This window comes from Balaenoptera musculus, chromosome 2, assembly GCF_009873245.2.
Source record: "Balaenoptera musculus isolate JJ_BM4_2016_0621 chromosome 2, mBalMus1.pri.v3, whole genome shotgun sequence".
Classification (NCBI taxonomy): Eukaryota; Metazoa; Chordata; class Mammalia; order Artiodactyla; family Balaenopteridae; genus Balaenoptera; species Balaenoptera musculus.
This window is the reverse complement of record NC_045786.1, coordinates 109871789-109898374: the sequence shown is the minus strand read 5'-3', so window position 1 is coordinate 109898374 and position 26586 is coordinate 109871789. Positions and strand designations below refer to the sequence as shown.

The 26586-nt window shown below is 39.5% G+C and overlaps 1 protein-coding gene across 6 annotated transcripts in view; it reads right to left on the bottom strand.

Annotated features, from left to right (window-relative positions):
- Window positions 1–26586, bottom strand: part of AKAP6 (A-kinase anchoring protein 6) — a 584194-nt gene that overhangs the window by 352877 nt on the left and 204731 nt on the right. For all 6 annotated transcript variants that reach the window (XM_036842081.1, XM_036842086.1, XM_036842084.1 and 3 more), the window contains one exon: window positions 13323–13680. In XM_036842081.1, coding sequence (XP_036697976.1) covers window positions 13323–13646 — 324 coding nt within the window. In that variant the 5' untranslated portion in view covers window positions 13647–13680. The remainder of the gene's footprint in view (window positions 1–13322; window positions 13681–26586) is intronic.

The window sequence follows — 26586 nt, the reverse complement described above, 5'->3', positions numbered from 1 at the left end:
AGATCCTTTTTGACCCACCTCCTAGAGAAAGGGAAATAAAAACAAAAATAAACAAATGGAACCTAATGAAACTTAAAAGCTTTTGCACAGCAAAGGAAACCATAAACAAGACCAAAAGACAACCCTCAGAATGGGAGACAATATTTGCAAATGAATCAACGCACAAAGGATTAATCTCCAAAGTATACAAGCAGCTAATGCAGCTCAATATCAAAAAAACATACAACCCAATCCAAAAATGGGCAGAAGACCTAAATAGACATTTTTCCAAAGAAGATATACAGATTGCCATCAAACACATGAAAGAATGCTCAACATCACTAATCATTAGAAAAATGCAAATCAAAATTACAATGAGGTATCACCTCACACCAGTCAGAACGGCCATCATCAAAATATCTACAAACAATAATTGCTGGAGAGGGTGTGGAGAAAAGGGAACCCTCTTGCACTGTTGGTGGGAATGTAAATTGATACAGCCACTATGGAGAACAGTATGGAGGTTCCTTAAAAAACTAAAAATAGAATTACCATATGACCCAGCAATCCCACTACTGGGCATATACCCTGAGAAAACCATAATTCAAAAAGAGTCATGTACCACAATGTTCATTGCAGCACTATTTACAATAGCCAGGACACGGAAGCAACCTAAGTGTCCATCAACAGATGAATGGATAAAGAAGATGTGGCACATATATACAATGGAATATTACTCAGCCATAAAAAGAAATGAAATTGAATTATTTGTAGTGAGGTGGATGGACCTAGAGTCTGTCATACAGAGTGAAGCAAGTGAGAAAGAGAAAAACAAATACCATATGCTAACACATATATATGGAATCTAAAAAAAAAAAAAAGTTCTGAAGAACCTAGGGGCAGGACAGGAATAAAGACGCAGACGTAGAGAATGGACTTGAGGACAGAGGGAGGGGGAAAGGTAAGCTGGGATGAAGTGAAAGAGTGGCATGGACATATATACACTACCAAATGTAAAATAGATAGCTAGTGGGAAGCAGCCGCATAGCACAGGGAGATCAGCTCGGTGCTTTGTGACCACCTAGAGGGGTGGGATAGGGAGGGTGAGAGGGAGGGGGATATATGTATACGTATAGCTGATTCACTTTGTTATACAGCAGAAACTAACACAACAATGTAAAGCAATTATACTCTAATAAAGATGTTAAAAAAAAAAGATATATTGAATTTTAGGGTAACCACATTAAACAGTTATGAAATATTTATTCTTATTTATGATATTGTGTCAGACATGGAAATATGCATGCCGTCAGATTTCCAGCATAAGTGTGAACTAACTTTCCCTGAGGAAGATCTGCTAATTATTCACAAGTCTAAGTTTATCGGGTTGTAATCGATCAACAGAATAATCAAAGGAAATGTATTTTATGCTGATTGTTTTCTTCTGTCCTGATTTCAAAGTCTCACAGATGTATCACCAGAGATACATAGTTATGGAATAGAATAAAACAGGATTCATCATAACAGCTAAAGTAGTAATAACTCAAATTGGATGCTGTGTCTACCACCATGCTACAGGAGGCATCATATGAAAATACGGGGAGAATCCCCAGAAGGACTGACCAAATTCGAGATAGTTTCACCAGGCAGGTAACATTTTAGCTGTGATTTGGGGGATGTATAGCAATTTTCCCAGAAACAGATGTTTGGGGTAAAGAATGAGGTGATATACCAGGGATAGAGAAACCATGTTTCCAGGCATGAATTTCTGAAAGGGCCTGGCTTTTTAGAGGTGCAGGAAAGGAAATATCGGAAGGAACAACAGGCCAGCTGGGTCCAGATTGTGAAGGAGCCTGCAGGCCATGCCCAGGCATTTGGACTTTATCTGGGAGGGCAGCTGGAAGCTAAGGGAGGTAAACACTGCAGTTAAAATATTTTTTAAAACAACATTTCACTCCTGTTATTCCTAGGATGGGGACACAGACATACACATAAAAGAGGTAGTCTCCTATGTGGTGTTATTTGGAGGACTCTCTCCCCATCTTGTCACTAATACCTGACTCCCACAATTACAGAGGTGGATTCCTTCGGCCAATGTGATAATCTTAATTCCCTTTGCAGCAGCAAAAGTTTGAGTTGCAGTCATTCTTAACACTATTGTTTGAATTACTTTATAGGGTCTTCTGATAGAAATTAGTTTTCTGGGAAGAGGGAAAACTACAATGCACACTGAAGACTTTCTTCATAATTTCATTCAGGCCAGTTCCCTCCTCGTGAACCAGTTCTCCAGTGGATGTTATACCCATTCCCTCCTCCTCGGGAGAAGAGTAGATCACTTTCCATTTTCATTTCACATATTCCTTGTCCATTAAATGATGATTTTGGCAAATTTACCTCATTCAAAAAATGAATAAAATTGGTGGTTCAGGTATCACAGAACAATAGAAGGAGCTTACACTAAAAGCCCACTAATAACAGCCATCTTGCTAAAATGAACTTAGGAGAAATTTCTCTTCTGTTCCTTTTCATCCTATTCACATTTATACAAAGAAATACAGCCCTCAGCCCTAAAACCAAGTGACAATAGCCATATTAGTTCCATTTGAGGCTGAGGAGGGCAAATGAAGCCACAGAGAACCAGTCGCCTCTGAATCCCCAGAGGCCTCTCTGTGTTTGCCTCAACAGCCTGGTCTGATGGGCTTTTTCTTGCTTCCCTTTTCCATCAGCCAAGCCCAGCCACTCTATGTCATTTACTGAACATCCTCATAACTGTCTCACATCTCCCTCCTTCTCAGATTACCATGCACATACCACAAATTCATGCTAAGACCCAGGCTTTTACCATGTTATCCCTTTGTTTGTAGATGTCTTTATAACTACTGGATCCAGCCCAGACTCCTCTGAGGCATTTAAAGTATTTGTGGTCCTTCAAAATGTGTCCCCTTTAAGCTCAATGATATACATCATTCTTCATTCCTTGACTCCAGGGTAAAAGGCCCTTTAGTCTTTCATATTCAAAGCAGCCTTTGCTCAGGCTATTTCCCAGGCCTATACAAGGCAGCCACAGAAAGCTGTGCGGGTAAACTGCAAAACCTCAAAAGGTGCCATTCATATATAACCTGCACAACTATAGGTGGGCAGCCCTGAGCCTGGACCTCTCTGTAGAATAATCTCTAGTTCAAAAAGTTGTTGTGAGAATTAAGTAAGAGAGAAACATTTACTTTTTCTGGATTCGGCTTTTCTTTTGTATGTAAGAATTTTAAAAGAGTAACATAAGATAGAACATCTAAAACATATAGGCTGGTGTCTGGCATGGACTTACTCCCTTCCCACAATCTTTACTTATTTATAAGGTCACTTGGGAAACTGAAAAAGTTCAAAAGAGTCATGTAGCAGCCTTTGCTCCTAAATAAGTGACTTTAAATCCCTTGCTGTCATTTTGGAAGGAAAGGAAAAACGCATGGAACAAGCAAAATGTATCCAAAACCCCTCTGTTCAAAAATGTCTCCTTTCAGGGGCTGGCAGCTCTAGCTGTGCACTGGAATCACCTGCGGAGTTAAAAGTACTGATGCCGGGCTTCCCTGGTGGCGCAGTGGTTGAGAATCTGCCTGCCAATGCAGGGGACATGGGTTCGAGCCCTGGTCTGGGAAGATCCCACGTGCCGCGGAGCAACTAGGCCCGTGAGCCACAACTACTGAGTCTGCGCGTCTGGAGCCTGTGCTCCGCAACAAGAGAGGCCGCGATAGTGAGAGGCCAGCGCACCGCGATGAAGAGTGGCCCCCACTTGCCGCAACTGGAGAAAGCCCTCGCACAGAAACGAAGACCCAACACAGCCATAAATAAATAAATAAATAAAATTTAAAAAAAAAAAGTACTGATGCCTAAGTTCAAACCCAGATTCTGATGTAGCTGGTCTACAACATGGCCTGGGAAATGGGCTTTTTAAAGCTTCCTAGGAGATTCTACTGTGTAGCCAAGGATGAGAACCACTATCTCTACACATGCCATACCTGGAAATCAACTGATTTGTTAACATTTTTCACTAAAGATATTCATCTCTTGCTCCACCCTCTTCCATGTTAGGATACTAGTAATTCACACCTTACAATTTCACTTTAATTAGATCACGTTTCCCTCTTTTGAGATGTAAAATTTTGAAGTGAAGAGAGTGGGCAAAGTAGCAGAATAACGGAGGGAAACGAAACATCTCTCTAGTTCACATACTATGAACAGCCCTACTCAAAGGGACTTTAGGGTTTCATTTACGTCCACACTTCCAAAACCTCACATTCCTATTTGTGATGAATTAAAATACACATAGGTTGGATCTTCTTCTTAATTAAAAAAAAAAAAAAATAAGCTCCCACCCTCACATCCATTCATCTTAACCATCTAGTACAAGAAAAGCAGAACTATTATCTTATACTTTATAGCCAATAAAATTTCTCACACCTGTAGAAGGATGTGAGGACATTGGAACATATCAGGCATTCAGTGAATGCTACTGAACTAAAAACTCTGTAGGCAAGGGAAGAGTTAACTCATATCCTACCTCTGGGGGTTGTCCCTAGAAATATCTAACTCCCTGAGATCATAAAAACTGATGGCTACTGTTGCTCAGTGATAGTTCATGCTGACATTATTTTAAAACCATTTTTTAAGCAATGAATCCCAATAACACTTCTCTAATCAAAATGCTGTTTTCTTCAGACTTTTCTCATTGAACTCATTTTCAAATTCTTTAATAATATTTATTACTTTTCTCTAAACACTGTTTTCATGGTTTCCTTCAAATTGTGATGTCTATGATAATCCTCATTTTCCATGCTATTATTGCTATTTAAAAACTACACAGCTGGACAATCTAGTAGACTTGTTGGGCCACCTCGAAAATTAATGCTCCCATCCTGAGCTCTAAATACATTAGCACATGTGGCTAAGGTTCATGCATACCCAAAGATCTTCCATAATACGTGTCATAAACTACCAAAGTTATTTTTTCCATGCCACCCTTCCCAAGTCTTAACCAAGAGTATTCACACGTAAATATTTTTAAACATGTGCCTGATCTGAGATTTTTAGATCATCTCCCAAAATCATAATGAAAATATATTAATCATTCAACAATCAAAAAGTATTTATTTAGCACTTGGAGTGTGTGGGGGGGGGAGGGGGAGGGGTGGAGAGATTATTACTCAATAATTAAGATCGATTTTTTTCACATAATTGTGTCTCTCACATATCTAAAATTAGCCTTCCAAACATTAAACATTCTTTTTATTTCATCCATTTTTATTGGTCCATGATACCAAGTACTCTTACACAACCTAGGCATTAATAATAGGAAAACCTTTTCCACTGTTAATCACCGTACTGACCCATACTCCCAGGACACTTAACAACTAGTATTCAGATTCCCTGAGAAGATACACCCTGAGGAATACACATCAGCCAAAAAAGAGATTCCAGCCACAAATCTGGGCTTTGGGAAAATAAAAAAATTTAACATCCTCATACCCACCAACAGAGAAATCAGTTTCATTTTCCAGTTTTCTGGGATTTGGAATATACTGTGGGGGGTTGTCATGTGCTCCCATATAAATACAAAAAAATCACGTTGCAAAAACTGGACCAAGTTACACTTACTTGCATAGTACGTTCCAAAATTAAAATACATATCAAAGATATTGAGGAGAGTTGAGAGCGGTCTAAAGCAGTAACTATCAAAATGTTCTGGCTTGACTCAGAAGAGAAAGGCATAAATTTTACATCATGATGAATCATATATATATATATAACTAAAACCAAGTTTCACAAAATAGTATTTATCCTTACTTCATGTAATTCTATTTCACTGTTTTAGCTCTTTAGTTCATTAAATTGCTTTCACAACCACTAACAACTAACCACTGAAAGCTACTTCTTGAAAAACAGCCATCTAAAGAGCAAAGAGGAAAATATTTACTCTTTCCCAGAAACAAAGATATTTGGTCTTTGATCTTAAACTGGTACTTATTTAACCTAAGATACGTTACAAATTGAAAACTACTCAAAGATGTTATAAATTGAACGTTTCAGGCTTTAACACACAGTTTATTAACATTTAGATCAGATCCTCCAAGCCCCAAACTGTTGATGTCAGAAGTTTAGTTCCACTCAGAGTTCCCATTATCAAGAATTTCTGAAACTCCTAGGGTGAGTTTTGGATGTACCCAAGGACCAACCCCGGCTCTTGCTCACTGTCACAGCCAGCCAGACCCTGGACTCTACAGTTGTCACTTTGGTACCTCCTCTGCCACTGCAGGCAGAGCTTGTTATGCTCCAGCAGTGGGAGACAGAGAACATTCTTTCCCTCCTACACCTATGGAACAAGGGGAGAGGAGAAGTCCAGGTGGAGAGTCAGCTGAGACAGGTCCCCCGAGTTACACCCACAGCCCTTTCCCTTCACTGGGTACCCACACTGCCCAGGTGGCTGCTCAAGATGGGTTCCAGAACCGGGAACACACTTTACCGCACACCACTACTCCCCTCCCCTCTGCTCTGAGGCAGACTCCTTGCCCCAGGATGAAGGTGAACCCTCTTTCAAGAGCTCCATCATCCCAGGACTTCCATAGTCCTCAGTCCGTCAGGCACACCTGATGTGACAACCCCAGCTGTGGAGAGGATTCAAGCCTTTTCCCCAGGAAGCCCTTCAGACCCCATGTGAGTCACTGGGTATCTGGATTTAACTTCAGATGTCAGGCACATCTCAGTCTGGGTACAGATCAGTCAGAACATCTTGTAAACAGAGTCTCTCTGTTCAAAGTTCTATCTTTGAGAATCAGGCGCAAATCAAAGATAAATTTCACCTGGAGAGTGGAATTTATCTCAAGTGGGTTATTTGAGGAGCTGATTCCAGCAAAGTCACTTCAAGACTTCTATTTGTCATCCAGCCACATCTTTTAGTCTAAGCCTTGCCTCTTTCCTGCTATCATGTGTCCAGGAATACAAATAATATTCTCTCTAAGAAGACTGTTAATCAGGAAGCATGGGTATCTAATTTGCCTATTTAGCGCCCAAATACATTCATCCAGACCAGAAGTTGCAGTTAAAGTCAAACCCTTTTAAGGTTCTTGGTCTGGTTTTCCTGCACAGCACAGCCTCTGAATCCAAAGGACAAGGGGGAGGAGGAGAAGGAAAGTTTCTAAAAATGGTTCAGCTGGCTTCTCACACTTATTCCTAATGAATATCTGGAAGCTAAGAAGCAAAATATGTGGATTACATTTCCTATTTAAAAAATAATGGAAAAAACTACACAGTGTAATATATCACATTGTTTCCATATTTTAATCTTAAAGTGAGATGTTTTTATTTATTCACTCTCTAGAACAATCACCAACCCCCACTCCAATTTTGGGAACTTTATAATAGTGGTTTGTAGGTCCATCCTGGGGGTTACAATAAAACTTCCCCTAAGAACTTGGAAATAAGGTTGGTAAGAATAGTCTCTGATAATAAACTTTAAGATCAACATAATGACCAGAAGATAAGCAAAGTTACCTTTAAAGAAAAAGAGCAGTTCCAGGCCCTCTAGATCATTGACCAAAATCCTTGCCAAAGAAGGAGTCAAACAGAAAGTGGGGTGGGAGGAAGACCAGCACAGCTACCTAGGCAGAATAGACTCTCCCAGGCAGACTCCCCAGACAAGATGTCCAAGATTCTGAATCACTCGCAGACTCTCCCTGACGGGACAGTAATGTCCCAAATGCACTTGGGCCTGATTCATCCGACACCATTGTCGTAATTCAATCCTCACCAAGAAGGCTTCCTCCTGTGAATTCCAGTGCAAGCATGCCTATGGGGAGAGAAGGCACTGACCATACAGATTTGGACTCCTCTATCCAACCACAGATATGAACTGAGTTTCCACCAAATGTCCAGCCCTTGACCTAGGCAACAGGGATACAGTGAAGAATCAGACATTTGAGGTCCTTGGAGATAATACAAACAAATAAGGAAATTAAAGCTAGTGATAAGAACCATTACAGTAAAGGAAACTATAAACAAGACAAAAAGACAACCCTCAGAATGGGAGAAAATATTTGCAAACAAATCAACAGACAAAGGATTAATCTCCAAAATATATAAACAGCTCATGCAGCTGAATATTAAAAAAAGAAACAACCCAATCCAAAAATGGGCAGAAGACCTAAATAGACATTTCTCCAAAGAAGACATACAGATGGCCAAGAGGCACATGAAAAGATGCTCAACATCACTAATTATTAGAGAAATGCAAATCAAAACTACAATGAGGTATCACCTCACACCAGTTAGAATGGGCATCATCAGAAAATCTACAAACAACAAATGCTGGAGAGGGTGCGGAGAAAAGGGAACCCTCTTGCACTGTTGGTGGGATTGCAAATTGATACAGTCACTATGGAGAACAGTATGGAGGTTCCTTAAAGAACTAAAAATAGAATTACCATATGACCCAGCAATCCCACTACTGGGCATATACCCAGAGAAAACCATAATTCAAAAAGACACATGCACCCCAGTGTTCACTGAAGCACTATTTACAATAGCCAGGTCATGGAAGCAACCTAAATGCCCATCGACAGACGAATAGATAAAGCAGATGTGGTACATATATACAATGGAATATTACTCAGTCACAAAAAGGAACGAAATTGGGTCATTTGTAGAGACATGGACCTAGAGACTGTCATACAGAGTGAAGTAAGACAGAAAGAGAAAAACAAATATCGTATATTAACGCATGTATGTGGAATCCAGAAAAATGGTACAGATAAACCAGTTTGCAAGGCAGAAACAGAGACACAGATGTAGAGAACAAACATATGGACACCAAGGGGGGGAAAGCGGGGGGTGGGAGGGGAATAACTGGGAGATTGGGATTGACATGTATACATTAATATGTATAAAATAGATAATTAATAAGAACCTGCTGTATAAAAAATAAATAAATAAAAAATTTTTTAAAAACCATCTATCAAGGCATAAAATATTTTCGTGACCTCCCCCAAATTCTTTTATGTTGCTTTTCCTTGCTCTCATCACACTGTTCTGGTTCTTTTTAACCTCAGATTAGTTTTCCCTGTTCTAGAATCTGATATAAATGGAATGCTACAGGATGTATGTACTCTTTTGCATACTTTTTGTTTTGAGTTTCACCCATGTTGTTGCAGATATCTGCAATTTGTGCTGTTTTTATTACTAAATAGCAATCCATTTGTACAAATATAACACAACTTTCTTATTTATTTTCCTCTTGATGGACACCTGAGCTTCAGCTCAGGTTTTTTGCTATTATTTATAAAGCTGATATGGAAATTCTTAAACGAGTCTCTATGAACATATGCTTTCTTTTTCTTGGGTAAATATGTAGGAATGGAATTTCTGAGCTTATGGAATATATATGTCTAACTTTTGAATAACTGACAGACCTTTTTCAAATATGGTAATAGCACTGAAGAATTTTTGCCATTAACTGAGCTGAATAATGGACTAGATGATTGCTGGGGGAGGAGATGGGTGTTTTAAGAATAGGGATTAGGAACAGCTTCTTTGAGAAAGTGACATTAAATATAAAACCAGAGGGGGAGCCCACCCTGAGCATTTTCCAAAAGCATTTCTCAACTAATTTTTTTTAAGTTATACATCAACAGGATGGTAGAGAAAACTGTGATGACAAGATTTAGAACAAGCAATGTGAAAGGGAGTCTGAGGCGTGTAGACAAGTTAGGTAAGGGTAGCTCCTTTTTTTGTGCTTGCCTTTCACCGAGCAGAGCACAGGCCCCTCCTTGCTCCCAACCCCTGCTCAACCTTCTCCCAGGTTTGTGCCTCCAGATATTAGAACCTGGCTGCGCCTCTGGCCGACTGCTTGACGAGGATCCAGAATCTGCGAGGCAAAGCTAGAGCTAGGCAGAGGAAACAGGAAAAGCTGTGAGGCAAGAACTAGACTAACATTTCTTTTGAACTTTCAATCCACTTGGAGCTTTATAAACAAGGGGAAAGTAACAGGAGACACAGCAAGAGAAGCAGGCAGGGGCAGAACCACTGGAAGAGGTTTGGGTTTTATTGTAAGCCAACAGGAAGCAAGGGAGTTACATAACTGGATTTACATTTTTAAAAGATCCCATTGGCTGCTGTGTAGAGAATAAACTGCAGGGTAGTAGAAGAGGCTCTAAAAGTAGCCCAGGCAAGCAGTGATGTGGCTTGACTAGGGTGGCAGCAGTAGTATAGGGGAGAAGTGAATGGATTTAGGGCATATTTTGGAGATGGATCCCCAGGACTTGTTAATAGACATATATGTGGGGCATGGAATCACACTTTGGCTTGGCAAAAAAGTGGTGCCTTTTACTGAAATTGGGAAGACGGGGTGGGGGAGGCATTCAGGGCTTTTCAATCGGTATATCAGTTTGAGATGCTCACTAGAGATACAAGATGTCTCTTAGGCAGTTGGGGCTCCTGGGAGAACACTGGGATGGATATATAAATTTAGAAATTATGTGCGCCTAGATGGTCCTTAAAGCCATGGCATTCCCATCCCTGCGATGGTTATTCTTCATAGTAAATTAATAAACTGAATAATTCACCAAGGCATGGAGCCAAGTGGGGATGCCCCATAGGAGATAGCTGGCCTTTCCCCGGCTGGGCCTACCCCCTCTGCTTTGCCATACACCTAACGTTAAGAGCTGCTTCTACAAGGTTGTTTTGTTGTTGTTTTGATTCCACATATAAAATTCTGTGACCCAGTTTCCCTTTATTCTTGTGGATCAGTGTGGAAATCTGAAGAACTGACATGTATTTAAAATCTTTTTTTTTTTTGGGCTTCCCTGGTGGCGCAGCGGTTGGGAACCTGCCTGCCAATGCAGGGGACACGGGTTCGAGCCCTGGTCTGGGAAGATCCCACATGCCACGGAGCAACTAGGCCCGTGAGCCGCAACTACTGAGCCTGCGCGTCTGGAGCCTGTGCTCCGCAATAAGAGAGGCCACGATAGTGAGAGGCCCGCGCACCGCGATGAAGAGTGGCCCCCACTCGCCGCAACTAGACAAAGCCCTCGCACAGAAACGAAGACCCAACACAGCCAAAAATAAGTAAATAAATAATAATTTTAAAAACTTCCTTGTTAAAAAACAAACAAACAAACAAACTTTTTTTTTAATGTATCAAAGTGCTTATTTGGTTAAATAAAAAAATATTATGCAAATAAAGGGGAAACTTAAATAAGCAGATTAGGAGACCAAAACTAAGCCCTTGTGTTAACAAGGCCATAGCTCACTGACCAGAGTTCGTTGACTTTGGGCTTAATGTGGAAGGGCTCTATTATTATAGAATATTCTAGAACATTCAGAGAATGTTGGTTAAGTCACTTGATGAAATAAGCATCAAAAAAAGGAATGATAGAAATCCTAGAATTAAATTAACATAAGACAATTTCACTTTATCCCTTTAACTGCTATTGATTAACTACTATGTGACTACTGTGTTGACTTCCTGTCCTCCTGGGGCTCCTTTCTCAACAGGGGAGACAGACCACACTGTGGGACAGAGCTGAACCGAGGCAGTGAGATGCCTTTTGAGTGAGGTGAGAAGGTGATAGGCAGTTCCAATGAGAAAAAGAAGCAAATTGCCCTGCAGGGGATTTCTCAACACTAAACATAATCCTGGTTGACTGTACAAAAACTTTTACATTCCTATTTGGAATTAAAATTTAAGTTTTCACTTAAGTACTATTGATGTAATTAAATGAAGTTAGTTGACACATTGTTTTCAGACGCCCTTAGCATTTTTAGTGCAATCTTCTAAAGATATTTCCATTCCCCCCATTCTCCTTGATCGTTTACCACCTTTTCTGTGTAAATCTGAAAGATTTTAGAGAGCAACAGTCATCTTTCCTTGTAAACCCAATCCTATATTTCCTTTTTGGGAGCCACATAAGTAAGTGCAACATTAGAGGGAATGGAGGAGGGGGTGGGGTGCCGCGGAGCCCCCTGACTCCCATCTCACTGCAGCCTGGAGGGGCTGGGGAGCCGCTCCTCTGATTAAAGGGACTGTGTTGCAGGAACTGAGAGACACCACTCCCTGCTGCCAGGGTGGGGAAACCAGTCGGGCTGGCGTTCCATTAAAGCTGGCTCCTAGCCACCTCTGATACCTTTCGTGCTTGCTCCTTCCCAAGAACCCAAAGAAAGAAGACCACCCAGGCCTGCTCAACCTGGGAGAAGCCCAGCCACCTTGGCATTCTGGCCCTCTTGTTTTTTCTCTCTCTCCAACCCCTTCCTTCCCTTTCTTGGACACTCTCTCCCATGGGGCAGCTGGGCCCAGGATCTGCTGAACCAGCCTGGGAAGGCTAAGCCAGCTCTGCTCTAGCCTTTGGGGCACATAACACTCTTAATTGTCCTTTCCTCTCACGCTGATGGCTGCATCTTATAAGTCATTTAAGTATTAAGATGCAAGAATCTGTTTGGTCTTTGGTTTCAGATCATTTAAAATGAACCAGCTGAGGTAGAGGAATTCTCCTTAGGATCTCATCTAACTGACTAGAAATTAACATTGGGGTTTGGGGCCAATGTCCTAATTGGTTATAAATCTGCCCTGCTTTGCCCACCATTGACCTGAGCATGTATTTCCCTCGGGGACCCAGAAGAGAGGAGTGGCTATGGCAGGGCAAGATTCACGGTATTTTGGGGTCCCTAGGCCAAAATCTCTATTAATAGCACTCTTTACTAGCATCTCCGTCTCATTATTATCAACGGTCAGGCTTTTCAAGGGCTCTCTAAAAGTCACACACATTTTTTTAATGTCTAAACTTTAGATGAGTTGTTATAAAAGCACCTTTGTTCTGCATGATGCATTGTACCTTTTAGAATGTACTCATTCTAAAAGGAGAACACCGCCCTTCTCCATCATGCCAGAACCCACTGTTTGCCACAAAGGCAGCATCAACCTCAACAGAAGTTAGTAATCACATACATATACAATCACTGCTCAGTTTGATTTTTTACCTGTGAGAGTCTTTATTAAACCTTTTGTAATATTTTTATTCTTTACTACTGATTTCTATGACATTGCACAAAAATGCCACCTCCCATTTTTCCTCACTTCTCCGCATTATCCCATGAGGTCAGTTTTATTCTAGATGTTTAGCCCACAAAGTAAAACCAGGAAAGAATTCCGCCCATGGTTACCTACAAAAATAATGGTTTCAAACCTGTTATTCTGTTTTTCTTCTTGGATGCTTTCTCCTTGAGAATCACAGAACTCAGGCTCTAGGCACCACAGCCACCTTCAGACTTCTGTCTGGAAGGGACCTGAGCCCAGAGACCTTCCTTACCTTTAGTTGAACTAGATGCACATCCACATGCTTGCTGTCCGAGTCCTGCTGGACTGAATAGGTTAGGTCTCGGACCCTCTCTGAGGTCATCCGGAGCCAGGTCTCAATTTCAGGTAGGTGGAGGACAATCTTCCAGTCGGCCCCTGTATGCAGTGGGGGTGGCTTTTCGTACTGCTGGTCAGAATCCATGTCTTTCATCGCCTCTTCTCCCTCACCCTGCTCCACAGTGGGTGTCAAGTTGATGGCCATGGGTGAAGCATCAGTAGCCATGGGATCCAGGTCCTGTGACCTCAGAGGGGAAAGTGTCACGCTCATGGTTAACATGGAGAAGTCTAAGCCTTACTTCTTTCCAAAACAGCTGAAAGGCAAGAGGAAAAAAGAAAGCAAAAGTCAGACAAGATTCCCAAATAAAGGAATGGTACTTCGCAGAAGAAACAAGATTTCTAAATTAAGCCAAGTTTCTAAATTAAGAAACCATAGCTCATGACAAAAACAGAAGGAGGTGTTTTGAGTTTCTACCAACTAGACCCAAGACCCAGCATTTATCCAGCGATTTCTAAGCTATTGGAAGCGTCCTACCTATACTGGTTCAATAGGAACACAAAACGGTGTGGTACTGCCTATCCCAACATCCATTCTCGCCTCATTCCTTAATAACAAATTCCTGATTTTCAGCTGTGCGTATTACTGCCAAGAATTTAAAACTATATTCCCTATCTCCATCAGAGCTCACTGTGGTCATGTGGCTAAGTTCTGACCAATGAAGTGTACGGTTTCTTTTTAAGATAAAGTTGATTAGTTTGCTAATGATCTAGCTATGTAATTTATCTTTCTTCTGTAACCAGTCTGATATAAAATAACAACTTTTAGGATCTTGTACTTTGAACACTTTAAATAGACATTATTTTTAGTTTCAGGAGAAACTTCTTCTACTCAAGGCAATGGGTTTCTTTTCCTTTTCTAAGTCTTTTTCTAGTTCTATACATTCAAGTTAGTTTATAGCCCCATTCCTCCGAAGATGAAAGGCGGCTGATAAAAATATGAAATTAAATGTGATTGTCAGAAAGTAGCTATATTTCTTTATATTCTTAAGGTTAACTTAATAACAAAAACAGAATTATTTTACCTACAAACGTGGTAGGGAAAAGTCAAGAAAGCTCCCAGTTTGACTAGAAATACGTAACCTTCCATACAGGAATGAGCACAGGGAATAAAAAGACCTGTTGAATTGACAAAAGCCTTAAGAATAAGTTATTCTTATGATATATTATTTTCAGAAGCCTTCTAATGCTGTAGCATACTGCCTCTCCCCCAATTTCTTGAGCATTTTATTTTTAAATTAAATGATAAGGGGGTTTACAGATGAATTTTTGAAAACAAAAGTTATTTGCAAAGAGCAAAATATTATGTCATAAGGTAAGTTTATCACTTTGGTACCTGCCTTAGAGAATGGTTTTAGGCTTCAACAGCTTTCTACACTTGATTGCAAGAGGGAGAAGTCCACGCCCCACATTTTTAGCTACCCTTGCATACAGTCTTTAATATAACAATAATACTAGACTTGACTATTTTTTAAAAACAATTAGAAGATATCAAAATTTCACTGGGAGGGATGAAACTTCAGGAAGAGTGAGCTACCACACTACTTCTTAATAAACCATACCCTAGTCTCAGTCTCTGATTCTGATTTCCAAAAGCACTTTAAAAATTTTAATCAATTCACTGCCTTCTGGGGTGGTGAATCACTATTTAGAATCACTGTCCCAGAGAAGGAATCTGATACACAAAGGTTAATGAAGGTTTTTAGTGCAAGGTCAAAGAACTAGTAATGAAGAAGTCACTGGTGTCACAGTGGTTCCCTCTTCTAAGAAACCAGACTCAACCAAACCAGAAAACTAAGTGCCAGGGAAGTGTAAAATGCACTGTTTCACCTTCACCCACACACTCACTCACCTCCAAGCCCCTACCTAAGAGCCCTGTACAACTGAAAAACAATGCTTGGTCATTGTGTTTTCTCTGAAACCCCTAAATCGAGGCAAGGCCTCCTCTGAGATACATATCTTACTGTAAACTAAAGAACATACCAAACAATTGGCTCAATGTAATTTATATCCCAACATACATTTCTATATATACTATCAGGCTGTGCACCAGGCAGGCACAGTGCAGTTTTGTGTGGTTTGGAGCAAGATGCTCCACATTTGTGGGTCTCAGTTTCCTCATCTGTAAAATGACAAAATTGGACTAAATGATCAATAAGATTCCATCTGACCATAAGAATCTGTAATTACCTAGGGTTATTTATCCAGAGATTTCTAAGCTCTAGGGTTATTTATCCAGAGATTTCTAAGCTATTAGAAGCATCCTACCTATACTGAGAGCTATGTAGATACTAAATGATGGACCTCCACTTCACCAAAGCAGGCAAACAGCATCAATATTTGTCCTACTTAATGGAAAGAAATAAATTATTACCATGCAAACACATTTTGTAAATCATTATTTACACATTATATGTTGCTAATTCTTTCCAGAGGAATAAATATGGGAGATTCTTCCCTCTGGGAGTTTGCACTTAAGACTGATAACACAGATGTGGTTATATATGCAGAGGACAAATAGAATAAAATAAAAACATTAAACAAAAATCTAGCTGGTGTGCATCACACATGAGTAAAGGGCAAGGAAACCTTATACTCAAGCTGCCAAGGCAAAAGTTACCTGCATCTACAAAATTTCAACCTGCATGTGATGTTTCCATATTTAGCTGATCAGACTGTAAACGAGAGAATTTCCATAACCCAAAACAGTGAAGCAAAGCAACGCTTTATTCAAGTTTTATTTCAACTTCTGTCTATTTACTTTCCTTCACATACAGCTTTGTCCCTGGGGAAGGAATACCACATGTGTCATAACAGCATAGCAAGCCCAGGAAGTGGCATAAAATTGATTAATTACCCATTTTCATGGAAACTGATTACTATAAACATTTAATTTTCAATTCCAGTAGTTCACATTTAGATGTACCACCCATGGATAACCAACCTGTATTTCTGATTTTCACAAAAGCACATCTCATTTCCAAGATAAATTTATACTTTAAAGGAAAACTGCCTCATATTGTAGAGATCTACAATAACAATCTTTGTGTGTATTTTTCCTGCCCTTATCATGACTATTCAAGCTTGCTTTCCCATCAAATTAATTACTCCATTTGAATGCAAACAAATAGTAAGAAATTCAACACAACTCTATATATTCTTCTAAATTCTAAGTTTTGTATTTTTTTTTTACAAGGATCCATGCAATAAGATTCCTTTCTAGTCACAGAGAAATTTGAAAAAAAAAAAAAAAAAAAGCCAGTAGACAACTTCTGACGATGCAAATGAAGCACTGATTCAAGTACATACAGATACCCATGCAGTTACATCTCTGGCTGCAAAGCTGCATGAGAGGAGTGATCAACCAGCTTTTTGGAACCCAATGACCTCCTGTTCCCCACCCTCCCCCCTGCCCCCATCAAATGCTTATCTGTGGCCACGTTTCCAGCATTAGAGATAATACCACCTTTAACCCAGCTGCTGTTAAAAATAACATAGATCAAATCCTTTCCTTTCCACAAACCCAAAGAAGATTCAACATTTAAAGTGCAAAAGCCAAAAGCAGTAAAGATTTTAAAGGTTTTTTAAAAAAAATTTGTGGTAAGGCTTTTCTCACCACACTCTGTTTATCCTCCTACAGAAACAGAAGAAACATACCATGGCTTGCTTACTAACCAAGGACTGGTGCAGCTACCTCCCTGACAGTCCACAAATTTTCAGTTGAAACTTGACGTTAGCAGAATACATTCAATTTGAATAAGACATTTAAATCAGGAGCGTGTTCTTCGACCAAACTAGGAAGCAAAAAATGCAGCTACACACTCATCAAAACTGCCCACCTCTTTCTCCCTTCTCTTGTGATTGTCTCTCTTAAATAAAAGGACAGAAAAGCTGGAAATCAGCTGACTGTACTCACTGTAAATGCTTTTGTCCCTAAAGGTCCTTCAGGATTAAGTGCCTGGCTCTTCCTCCTCTCCCCCCTCGGGTTCTCTTCTTGTAGCCAAACAAGATAAAGGCCGGTATCAGGGCTGCTTCATGCCAGCAGGACACTGGTGAGTCTGTAGGGCACCAGCTTCAAATGCCCTTAGTGGCCTAAATCTCTTGCAAAGAGAGGGCTACTACACTGTCCCTATTTGGAAGCTAATCTATAAGCTCCAGGCTTGTGAGGTTATAGGCTGGGCTTTTGCAGCGGTGATAAGTGAGTTGAGAAAAAGGAGACAGTTGCCAAAACAAGGATCACTATGGCAAAGAGTATTTGGGTAGACAGAGCACAGTCAGGCACGGTTCAGAAGAACCAAGACTGTATACCCCAAAACTGAGCAAATCCTAAAGCAGGATAAGTTTTAAAATGTATAAATAAATTAATAGTAGTATAGTAACATAACCAGCTGACAAAGTCAACCTGAGCTAAATGCATTCAAAACCTCTCTCTTTTCTTAGGAGGAAACTGTTCTTTCCAAACAAGAGCATCTTCATGTGTATAGTTTGAGAGGTAGTCTTATCATCATGTAAATCACCCCCAAACCTAAATACTTACTCTCAATCTTTCTGTGCTCTGCTTACTGCCCCCAAAATGAGAGACTAAAGCATAATTCAGGCCAAATTAACGAATCTGCTTGCTACAAAGGACACGTTACAAAACTGGGGTAGAGAAAATTAAGTTAGGCATCACTGAGTGTGCTTTTTTTCTCTTGCTTCTTTTTTTTCTTTCATATTCTCATAATCATTCTTCACAGAACCTATTCACAGAGACTGAATTTTGAAAGGGAAAAAAAAGTTCCACTGGAATGTTTTGAATTTTGTCTCTGGCTAGCTCTCATGCTTTGACTGCATTAAGGGAAAATAAATGAACTCAAGAGGTGCACCCTATATCCGATTCCAGGACTCTACAATCGGGCTCTACAAAAAACCCCACAAAAACAAGCTTAATAAATTGCTTAATTAAATGTCGCAGTCTACCCAGATGAATGAGGCTCTAATTCATCACCTAGTTTTAAATCTTGCTGCCTGTCTTATTCTCTGGACTCTTGTGAGGTCAAGGGTTGGGAAACTTTAAATGGCTTTAAGCTTTTTAAGAGGAGAGCCAAAGAATTCCTACAAAATATTAAGTTAAATTTGTACTTAGGGGAAAAAAGAGTGAGTGGCTTTTGTAAGATGCTCTAAGGAAGTTTCCATAATCACTGATTCCTCCTTCTCCTTGGCCCTCTTCTCCTCCCAGCCCCACGCCCTCCAGCACTCATCTGGAGTAACACTGATAAGTGAGATCACTGTGGTAACCCCAGATTAGGCTCACTTTCTAATCCTCCTGCCATAACAGAGCAGCCTGCAAGTGGATGTCTGTGAGAAGAAAAATCTCAAGCTTTCAGTGCACAGGCTTGGGGAGCAGGGAAGGGAGTGGACACAGCATGTAAATACAGGGACCCAGACAGATTTCTACAGTTTAAAAGACCTTGGTGTTATCACTGATGTTCCCCCCAACACTTTCCCCCTTTACTATATCCTTTTGTATGGCTGTCCCCTCAGGCAAATGGCTGATTACATCCGGTTAATCACACAGAGACCAAGCACCCTCTCCTGGGTCTCTCCTCAATCACTGCTAACTCCCTTGCCCAGAGCATAGGGTCTTCTGTCACCCATAACACACTTCATCAATCATCCTCCTTGCTCGAACCGTCCATCCTCCTACTACGTGCCCCCCACCCCCCCGCATTATTCAGATCCTTCTCCTGTGGCGTGGATACCCAGACTGACTCAGTTAGTCATCACACCTCCCATGTCTTCCTTCCACCACTACAGTGGTCAGCTCCTGTCACGCAGAGATTCATTTGGCTGCATCACCCCACTTGGGCTGGGGGTAAGAAATATGAACACTCATCAGCTGCAAATGGTGCCCATGGTCATGAATGTGTGGATCTGGACTCAGTGACGCTAATGAGCGTTCACATTTCTTACCACCCCCCCCCAGGTTGCTAAAAATCACCTCTGAGCATTAGGCAGCCACCTTTCTGTCATTCAAGAAAATGTCTTGGGAAGAACTGGATTTGTAAAACTAATACATAATTTATACAGTTGTTACTTTTGGCAATGCTATTGATACAGAGAAAATGAAACAAGATTCATTTCAAATCAGCTGACATTACCGAGAATCAACTATATATAAGGCATTATGTATATATATGACTCATCAGATTTACTTTCAAGGAAATTATAATTTAATGGGGACAATTTCCCTCCCTCCACTCTCCCCTCACACACACACACACACACACACACACACACACACTCATCTACTGATACCTATTACACAGGCAGGATGTGGGCAAACAAAGCCCTGTGAGGCCCCAGTGGAATGGCATTAATCCTGGATGGAGGAAAGATAAGGAAGAACCTTTACTGAAGAAGGAAACATTTGAGATGAGCTTGTAAAAATGGCTATGATTTAGATGGGCAGAAAGAGAAGGGAGATGGGGAGAGAATTCCAGGCTGGGAGAAATACATGGACAAAGATACCAAGAAGTTGGGAGAATCAGCAAATAATTCAGTGTTGAGAGGAATTGGGAGCTTGATGGGAACCGGAAACAGATAAGGCTATAAGGTAAGTTGCAGCCATGTTATAAGAGGGCTTTGAACACCATACTATGGAGGTTGGAATGAGTCTCACAGGGATCAGGAACTCTAAAAAGATTGCAAAAGAAGAGAAATAGAATTACAGTTGCTTGCTAGAATGAGACAGAAAAATCAATATACAAACTCTTATTTACCAAGAAAATGAAATGAGAAATCAGCATTATGAGAGAATCAACATCTTCTTTTCCAGGCAGACTTCATCAATATAAAATGTAAGGTTAAAAACTTCTTTATAGCCCATAAAAAAACAGAAAGAGAGACTGAGTCAGATCTAGAAGTCTGACTTTTAGATCAGAGTGATTAAAGGAGTTCTGTGCTCTGTTCTACCTACTCCATTAAATATAAAAAGAGTTCTCCATTTTTAGCTCTCCATTAACCCTAGCATCATAGATTTGAAGTGGAAAAAATTTTAGGATCATTTTATGCAATGTTTTCATGTTTTTTCTTGTTCTAAAAATTTTAATTAATTAAAAAGTAATATATATTAATTCAAACATTGTAAAAATAGATAACACTGAAGTTAAAAGATCCTCCTCTATCCCAATATTCTCATCCCCAGTCAATAAGTGATAAGAGGCTATTTATCTTTTGTGCCCTCAACATGTAAAGTAGAAAGGAAATGAGCCCTAAAAGAAAAGTTGTCTTTAAAGATCCTGAAGCCTAAATTAGTTGGTTATCTCTACTAATGAAGCAATATAGAAGTGTTTGCTAATGCAGTGTTTATTTACCAGGTATTAATAGGTATTCTACAAAAAGTTGCCACTGACAAATAAATTGAGAGAGTGCTAGGCAACTTCTGGGAAGAGACAGCCAACTGAATATATGTGTCTAATTTGGCTCCCTCCAGAAACCTCACTAACACTACTGCAGAGTGGTTTTAGTTTGAAATTTGTTTTTGTTTTTTTTTTTAAGTATAAACACTCAAGAATGGGAGGAAAAATAGTAATATTTTTGGAAGCTGAAAATCAGATGAACAAGTGATAAATGCCTTAGCCAACCCAAGAAAACAAAATCCTAAACCAATGGCACAGAGAGCAAAGAACCAACCTGATTTTACTTCAGAAATCTTTATGTATTTTGAAATTGCTGGAACCAGATACCTCTGGAACTGGAGATGGAAAAGTATGTAGTGAAAAATTAACTTTACCCAAAAAAAAGTCTGGCCTTTGTTCCAACTCCTAAGAGGTAACCTCTAAACTTTCAGAATTTCCTGAGTGATAGGATTATTTTTGTTGTTCATGGTGGGCCCCTCAGATGACACCTAATAGTCTATACTAACAAGGTGATGCATGATGGGAGCTAGCCAGACAGAAACACCATTCATGTAATTAGAGGGTTGGGGCTTTGAGCAACCACATGGGCAAAGATTCAATCATTTGTGTCTAAGTAACGAAGCCCCAATAAGAACTATGGACACTGAAGCTCAAGCAAACTTCCAAAGTTGGCAATACCCCATAAGTATTGTCACACACTAAGGGCAAGAGGTAATGCATCCCTAAGGACATGGAAGCTTTGTGTTGGGAAATTTCTCAGTCCCAGATTCCACCCTATGTGTTTCTTCCTTTGGCTGGTTCTGATTTGTACCCTTTTGGTATAATAAAACTACAATTATAAGTACAGCACTTTCCTGAGCTCTGTGAGTTATCAAATTATCAAATCTGAAGGAATCTGTGAGAACCTCCAAATTTATCATTAGCTAGTCTCATGTGAGGACAGCCCTAGAGACCCCTGAACTTGCAGCTGGTGTCGGAAGTCTTGGGCAAACTAGACAGTCTTGGAGGACTGTACCCTTAACCTCAAGTTTGGCCTAACTCTGGGTAAAGGGGCAATGATACATTGAGAAGATTAATTCTGATTAAAAAATGTTTAGAAGCAGTTAGAATTCTAGGTCTTTCCTTACTCTGTGTTGCTGGGTAGGTACACCCACTCCAATTCTAGAGGTTTATTCTCCAGAAAGAATCAATCAAAGGGTCTCTGGACTTAGGGACTCTGGGCAGTTGAGTATAGAGGTACCTTGAAAATAGGTGAATTAAGTTAACATAGGCATTCTGAGTGCTGAGACCACCCCCTGTCCTCTTCCACAACTTGACTCTCCAAAGCCTTTATCCTCCAGTTAGTAGACTAGAGACCACCCCCACTAAGGAGATCTGATCAGTCCAAGAAGACATGATACTGAAAATTGGCACATCCAGATCACCCTACAATGACATTCAGTCAATAGGCCTACCCACCCACTCAGAGCATTCAATCAGCTTTCTAGTCTCCTACTCTTAAATATGATCAGGCAGTCAAGGATTAGCAGAGATTAAGGGAAAACTCTAATTTGGATAACAGGTCCAAAGGAAGCAAACAAAAAACCTCAACCTGGCGGAAACAGATTATGCAAGGAGAAGATGATTTTGGTGAAAAAGAAAAATTATCAGAGACAAGCTATTGTATCCATGAAACAAGAACAGAATTTTATTTTTTAAAAGAAATATTTATAGAACAAAAAAAAAATGTTGGCAAAATAAAAACATGATAGCAAAAAGGGAAATCTCAATACAATGGCTGAAAATAAAGTTGAGGAAATCTCACAGAAAGTAAAGAAAAAGATAAATAGACAAAAATTAGGAGAGAAAGATAATTAGTGACCAATCCAGGAAGTCCAACACCTGAAGAATAGGAGTCCCTGAAGGCAAAAGGGAAGAGAAAGGAAAATATCATTAATAAAATCTTTTAAGAAATGAAGGACATGAGTCTCTACGTTAAAAAGACCCATTTAGTGTATGAAAATAGACTCACACTAAGGCACTTTATTGAAATCCCAGAATATTAGGAAAATAAGATTTGGGTTAGAGGTAGAGGTATATACAAAGAATTATAAATTAGATTGCTTTGGATTTCTCAACAGTAACTGTGATACTGTGATTTATAATAAAAATATATATTTGGTCTTTGTCCCCATTTCTGGCACAGAGCTCCTAAAACTCTTGGAAAGTCCAAAGCACAAAAGCAATGAGAGCATCTTTTGTTATAGTATTTGTTCTTTTGTCCTCAGTTCCTGAAATAGCTCCAGAGCCATAATGGTGAAAGGAGTCTTGTATTCTTATAAGCCCCTTTCAACCACACCTGAGTTTATGTTAATGAGGTGACTTCCAGAAAGGACGGGGGCTGATTGCCAGGGAAACCAATCTTGATTAGGAGGTTGGAACTTTTGGTCCCACCCCCCCCCAACCTCTGGGGAGAAGAGTGAGGCTGGAGGTTGAATCAGTCACCAATGCCAATGATTTAATTAATCATGCCTGTGCAATAAAGCCTCCATAAAAACCCAAAAGGACAGGCTGTGGAGAGCCACAAGATTGGTGAACAAGAATGCATCCACATGCTGGGTAGGTAGTATGCCCCAAACTCCACAGACAGAAGCTTCTATGCTCGGGACCCTTCTGGACCCTGCCCTATATATCTCTTTATCTGATTATTCATTCGTATCCTTTAATATCCTTTGTAACAAACTGGTAATCTAGTAAGTAACCTGTTTTCCTCAGTTCTGTGAGTAGCTCTAATAAATTAATCGAACCTGAGGAGGGGGTCATGGGAACCTGAGGAGGGGGGTGATTTATAGCCAGTCAGTCAGATCCACAGGAAACAATCTGGATTTGCAATTGGTACCTGAAGTGGGTAGGGGGAGGGGGGCAGTTCTGTGGGACTGAGGCTTAACAGGTGGGATCTGACACTATTTTCAGGCAGACAGTTAAATTATAGGACACCAAGCTGGTATCACTGAGTTGCTTGGTGTGGGAAAAACCACCACACATTTGGTGATCAGAAATGCCAAAAGTGAAGAAGAGTACTGAGAGCGGAAGAGACACAAAGGAGTGTGATCTTCCATAAGAGCAACATTGGAAGCTAAAAGACAATTGTTTTCCTCGAGAAGGAAAAAGAGGGGACTTCCTGGCAGTCTTCCCACTGCAGGGGGCACGGGTTCGATCCCTGATGAAGGAAGTAAGATCCCTGCATGCCGCAAGGCACGGCCAAAATAATTTTTTTTTAATTTTTAAAAAGGAAGGAAAAAGAACTCTAGAATATAATTGTATACTGAGAATAATGTAGTTTGATAAAAAATCAAATGTGAGGATAGAATAAGAGACTATTTTCCAGACATTTTCTCAAGAGATACCAGAGTCTCTTTGGTAGATAATCTACCAAAAAAAAAAGAGTAAACCAAGAAAGAGGAAGTCAGGAGACACAGCCAACAGGAGATCTAGCACCCCAGGGTGGTGAGGAAGAGAAATCTAAGGATGTCAGCCATATACCAGGGCAAGGAAGGCATCCAGCCCAGATCAGAACAGGTCACAAGGCTCTCAGAAAGACTTCTTGAAACAGATGACACTGAAAGAAAACCTGATGCAAATGAACATACCAAGAAGAGATTTATTGATCTAGTGGAGAATTGGGGTTGAATTAAACACATAGAAAACTAAGCAAATAACAACAATAAACTCTAGAAAAAAGTTAAAAGGTATACAAAAATAGAATAGGAATTATATTATTCTATGTGGTTTAGCTAAAAATTGCATTTACATATTCTTAATATAAACACTAAATGTTGGTATAATCCAAATCACAACATAATTTTACAGGAAGAACTGGGGGAGTAAGAATTGTGTGTGTGCACACATGTGCACGTGTGCCCCTGTGAGAGAAAAGTAAGAGAGAGAGAGAGATGGGATCGGGGAACAAGCTAAATAAACTCCCATCTTTCATAGTGAGAAGTCAATAGATTAAAAAAATAGAAAAAATACTCAGGAGGTAGCCATACCATTCTGTTGTTTTAAGATGAAGGCAGTTACCAAAGAATCAGCTAACAGATGAAAAATGGTTGCCTCTGGAGAATGGGAAATGGAAAAGAAGGTCTAAGAGCTGCTGTTTGTTTAAAATCCCAAAACTACTTGACTCTCAACTATTTGTGTATAAACACATAACTTTAAAATATCTTGATTAAAATATGAAAGTGTTTCTTAATTGCGGGACAGGGCTTTAATACTCAGATACATTGAGAATCTCCAAATAAGGGGTAGGAATATTTGGTGCCTTAGTTCCCAAACTTATTTGACTATGAAAATGATTATTTTTGTTTTGTTTTGTTTTGTTTTGGGTAGAGAATGTCACCAGACTGTATGGGGCACTCAGTTAAAATGCTAAATTTAAACTTGTACCTACCCACTTGTTAAAACATTATATTTTTAAATACAAAATGCTTACTGTGATTCAGTTCAATAATAAGGTTGTATTTGTGTCAGTCCAATAATTCCTTTAAGAAATAAGTCTTCCTATGAACTAAATCTGATATCATGATGAAAGCCACAGGTGATTAAGTGACCGAGCTTACAGGTTATTGCATTATTTGTCCTACGAGTAGATTTGTTCTGGAGTGAATAACTTTTATTTCTGAAGACAACTGAATCAGACTGCAATACAAAATAATGAACTTAAGCCAAATCTTTCAACTAATATTACATTTGTTTGTGCTACTCATGCTGCAACTTGAGAACACATCAAATAACTATCCACACTGCTGTTCTTTCATAAACAGAAAGCATTTTACGGGTGATGAACTCCCATAAAGACCAGGATTTTCAAAAGCATTATTTCCTATTCACTATTATTTCCTACTCACCCTAACCTCCCAGACATGCAAAAAAAGATTTTCTTTAGAAGATTCTGATGTCAGATTTAAAAATACTAATGGAGACAGCAAAGGCTCTTAATATCCAAAGGTCTGATGTGATCAGAGATCCTCCCTCTGAATGCTCTTTACTACAGAAAGAATAATTAAAGGTCTGGTACTATATTTACTTTTCAAAGAAATAATTTCAGCAAGGTAGAATCTATTTATTTCAAATATTTTACAATCGTTTTGCTTAAAATTTTTGAATCAAGTTCATTGGATACTGTCAAGCGTTTCTGCCCATCCAGTCATCTAACTTGAAGGTGGGTGTCTGATAAAGTATGACTTGCTCCAACATGAAGTGGTGTTTTAAAAAATAATTCCTATAATAAATAAAAATTCTACATCATGGACCTTCAAGGAAAAATAAAATATATACTTTCTAATGAAAAGTAGATATATAGTACAAGCCCATATTTATTTTTGTTCTGTATATGCTGGTAGACAATAAAAGCATGGGGCATGAACTAGCTTAGCATAATTCACATTCATTGAATTTCTGTCTTTTTCTTAATAAATTATTTATTCTCTTGCCTAAGAAAATAAATAGCAATAATAGAAAGTGCTGAGTAAGAGCTAATGACTTAAAAGCCTCTAAAAAGAACCTAGCGGATCCTTCACCAACCCTAAAAATTGTTAGATTGAATATTACCAGATGCTTTGACAGATCTTCCTTTCAGCATACAGAAAAAATATTTTATTTTTTAAATTTAGGTGGCTCCTCTAAATCATAGGGGTAAAAGGGACAAAATGATGAATACTATAACAGATCAACCCATACTCTCTCCCCTCTGTAAGACAGCTAAAGCTTAAGTTGAAATCAAAA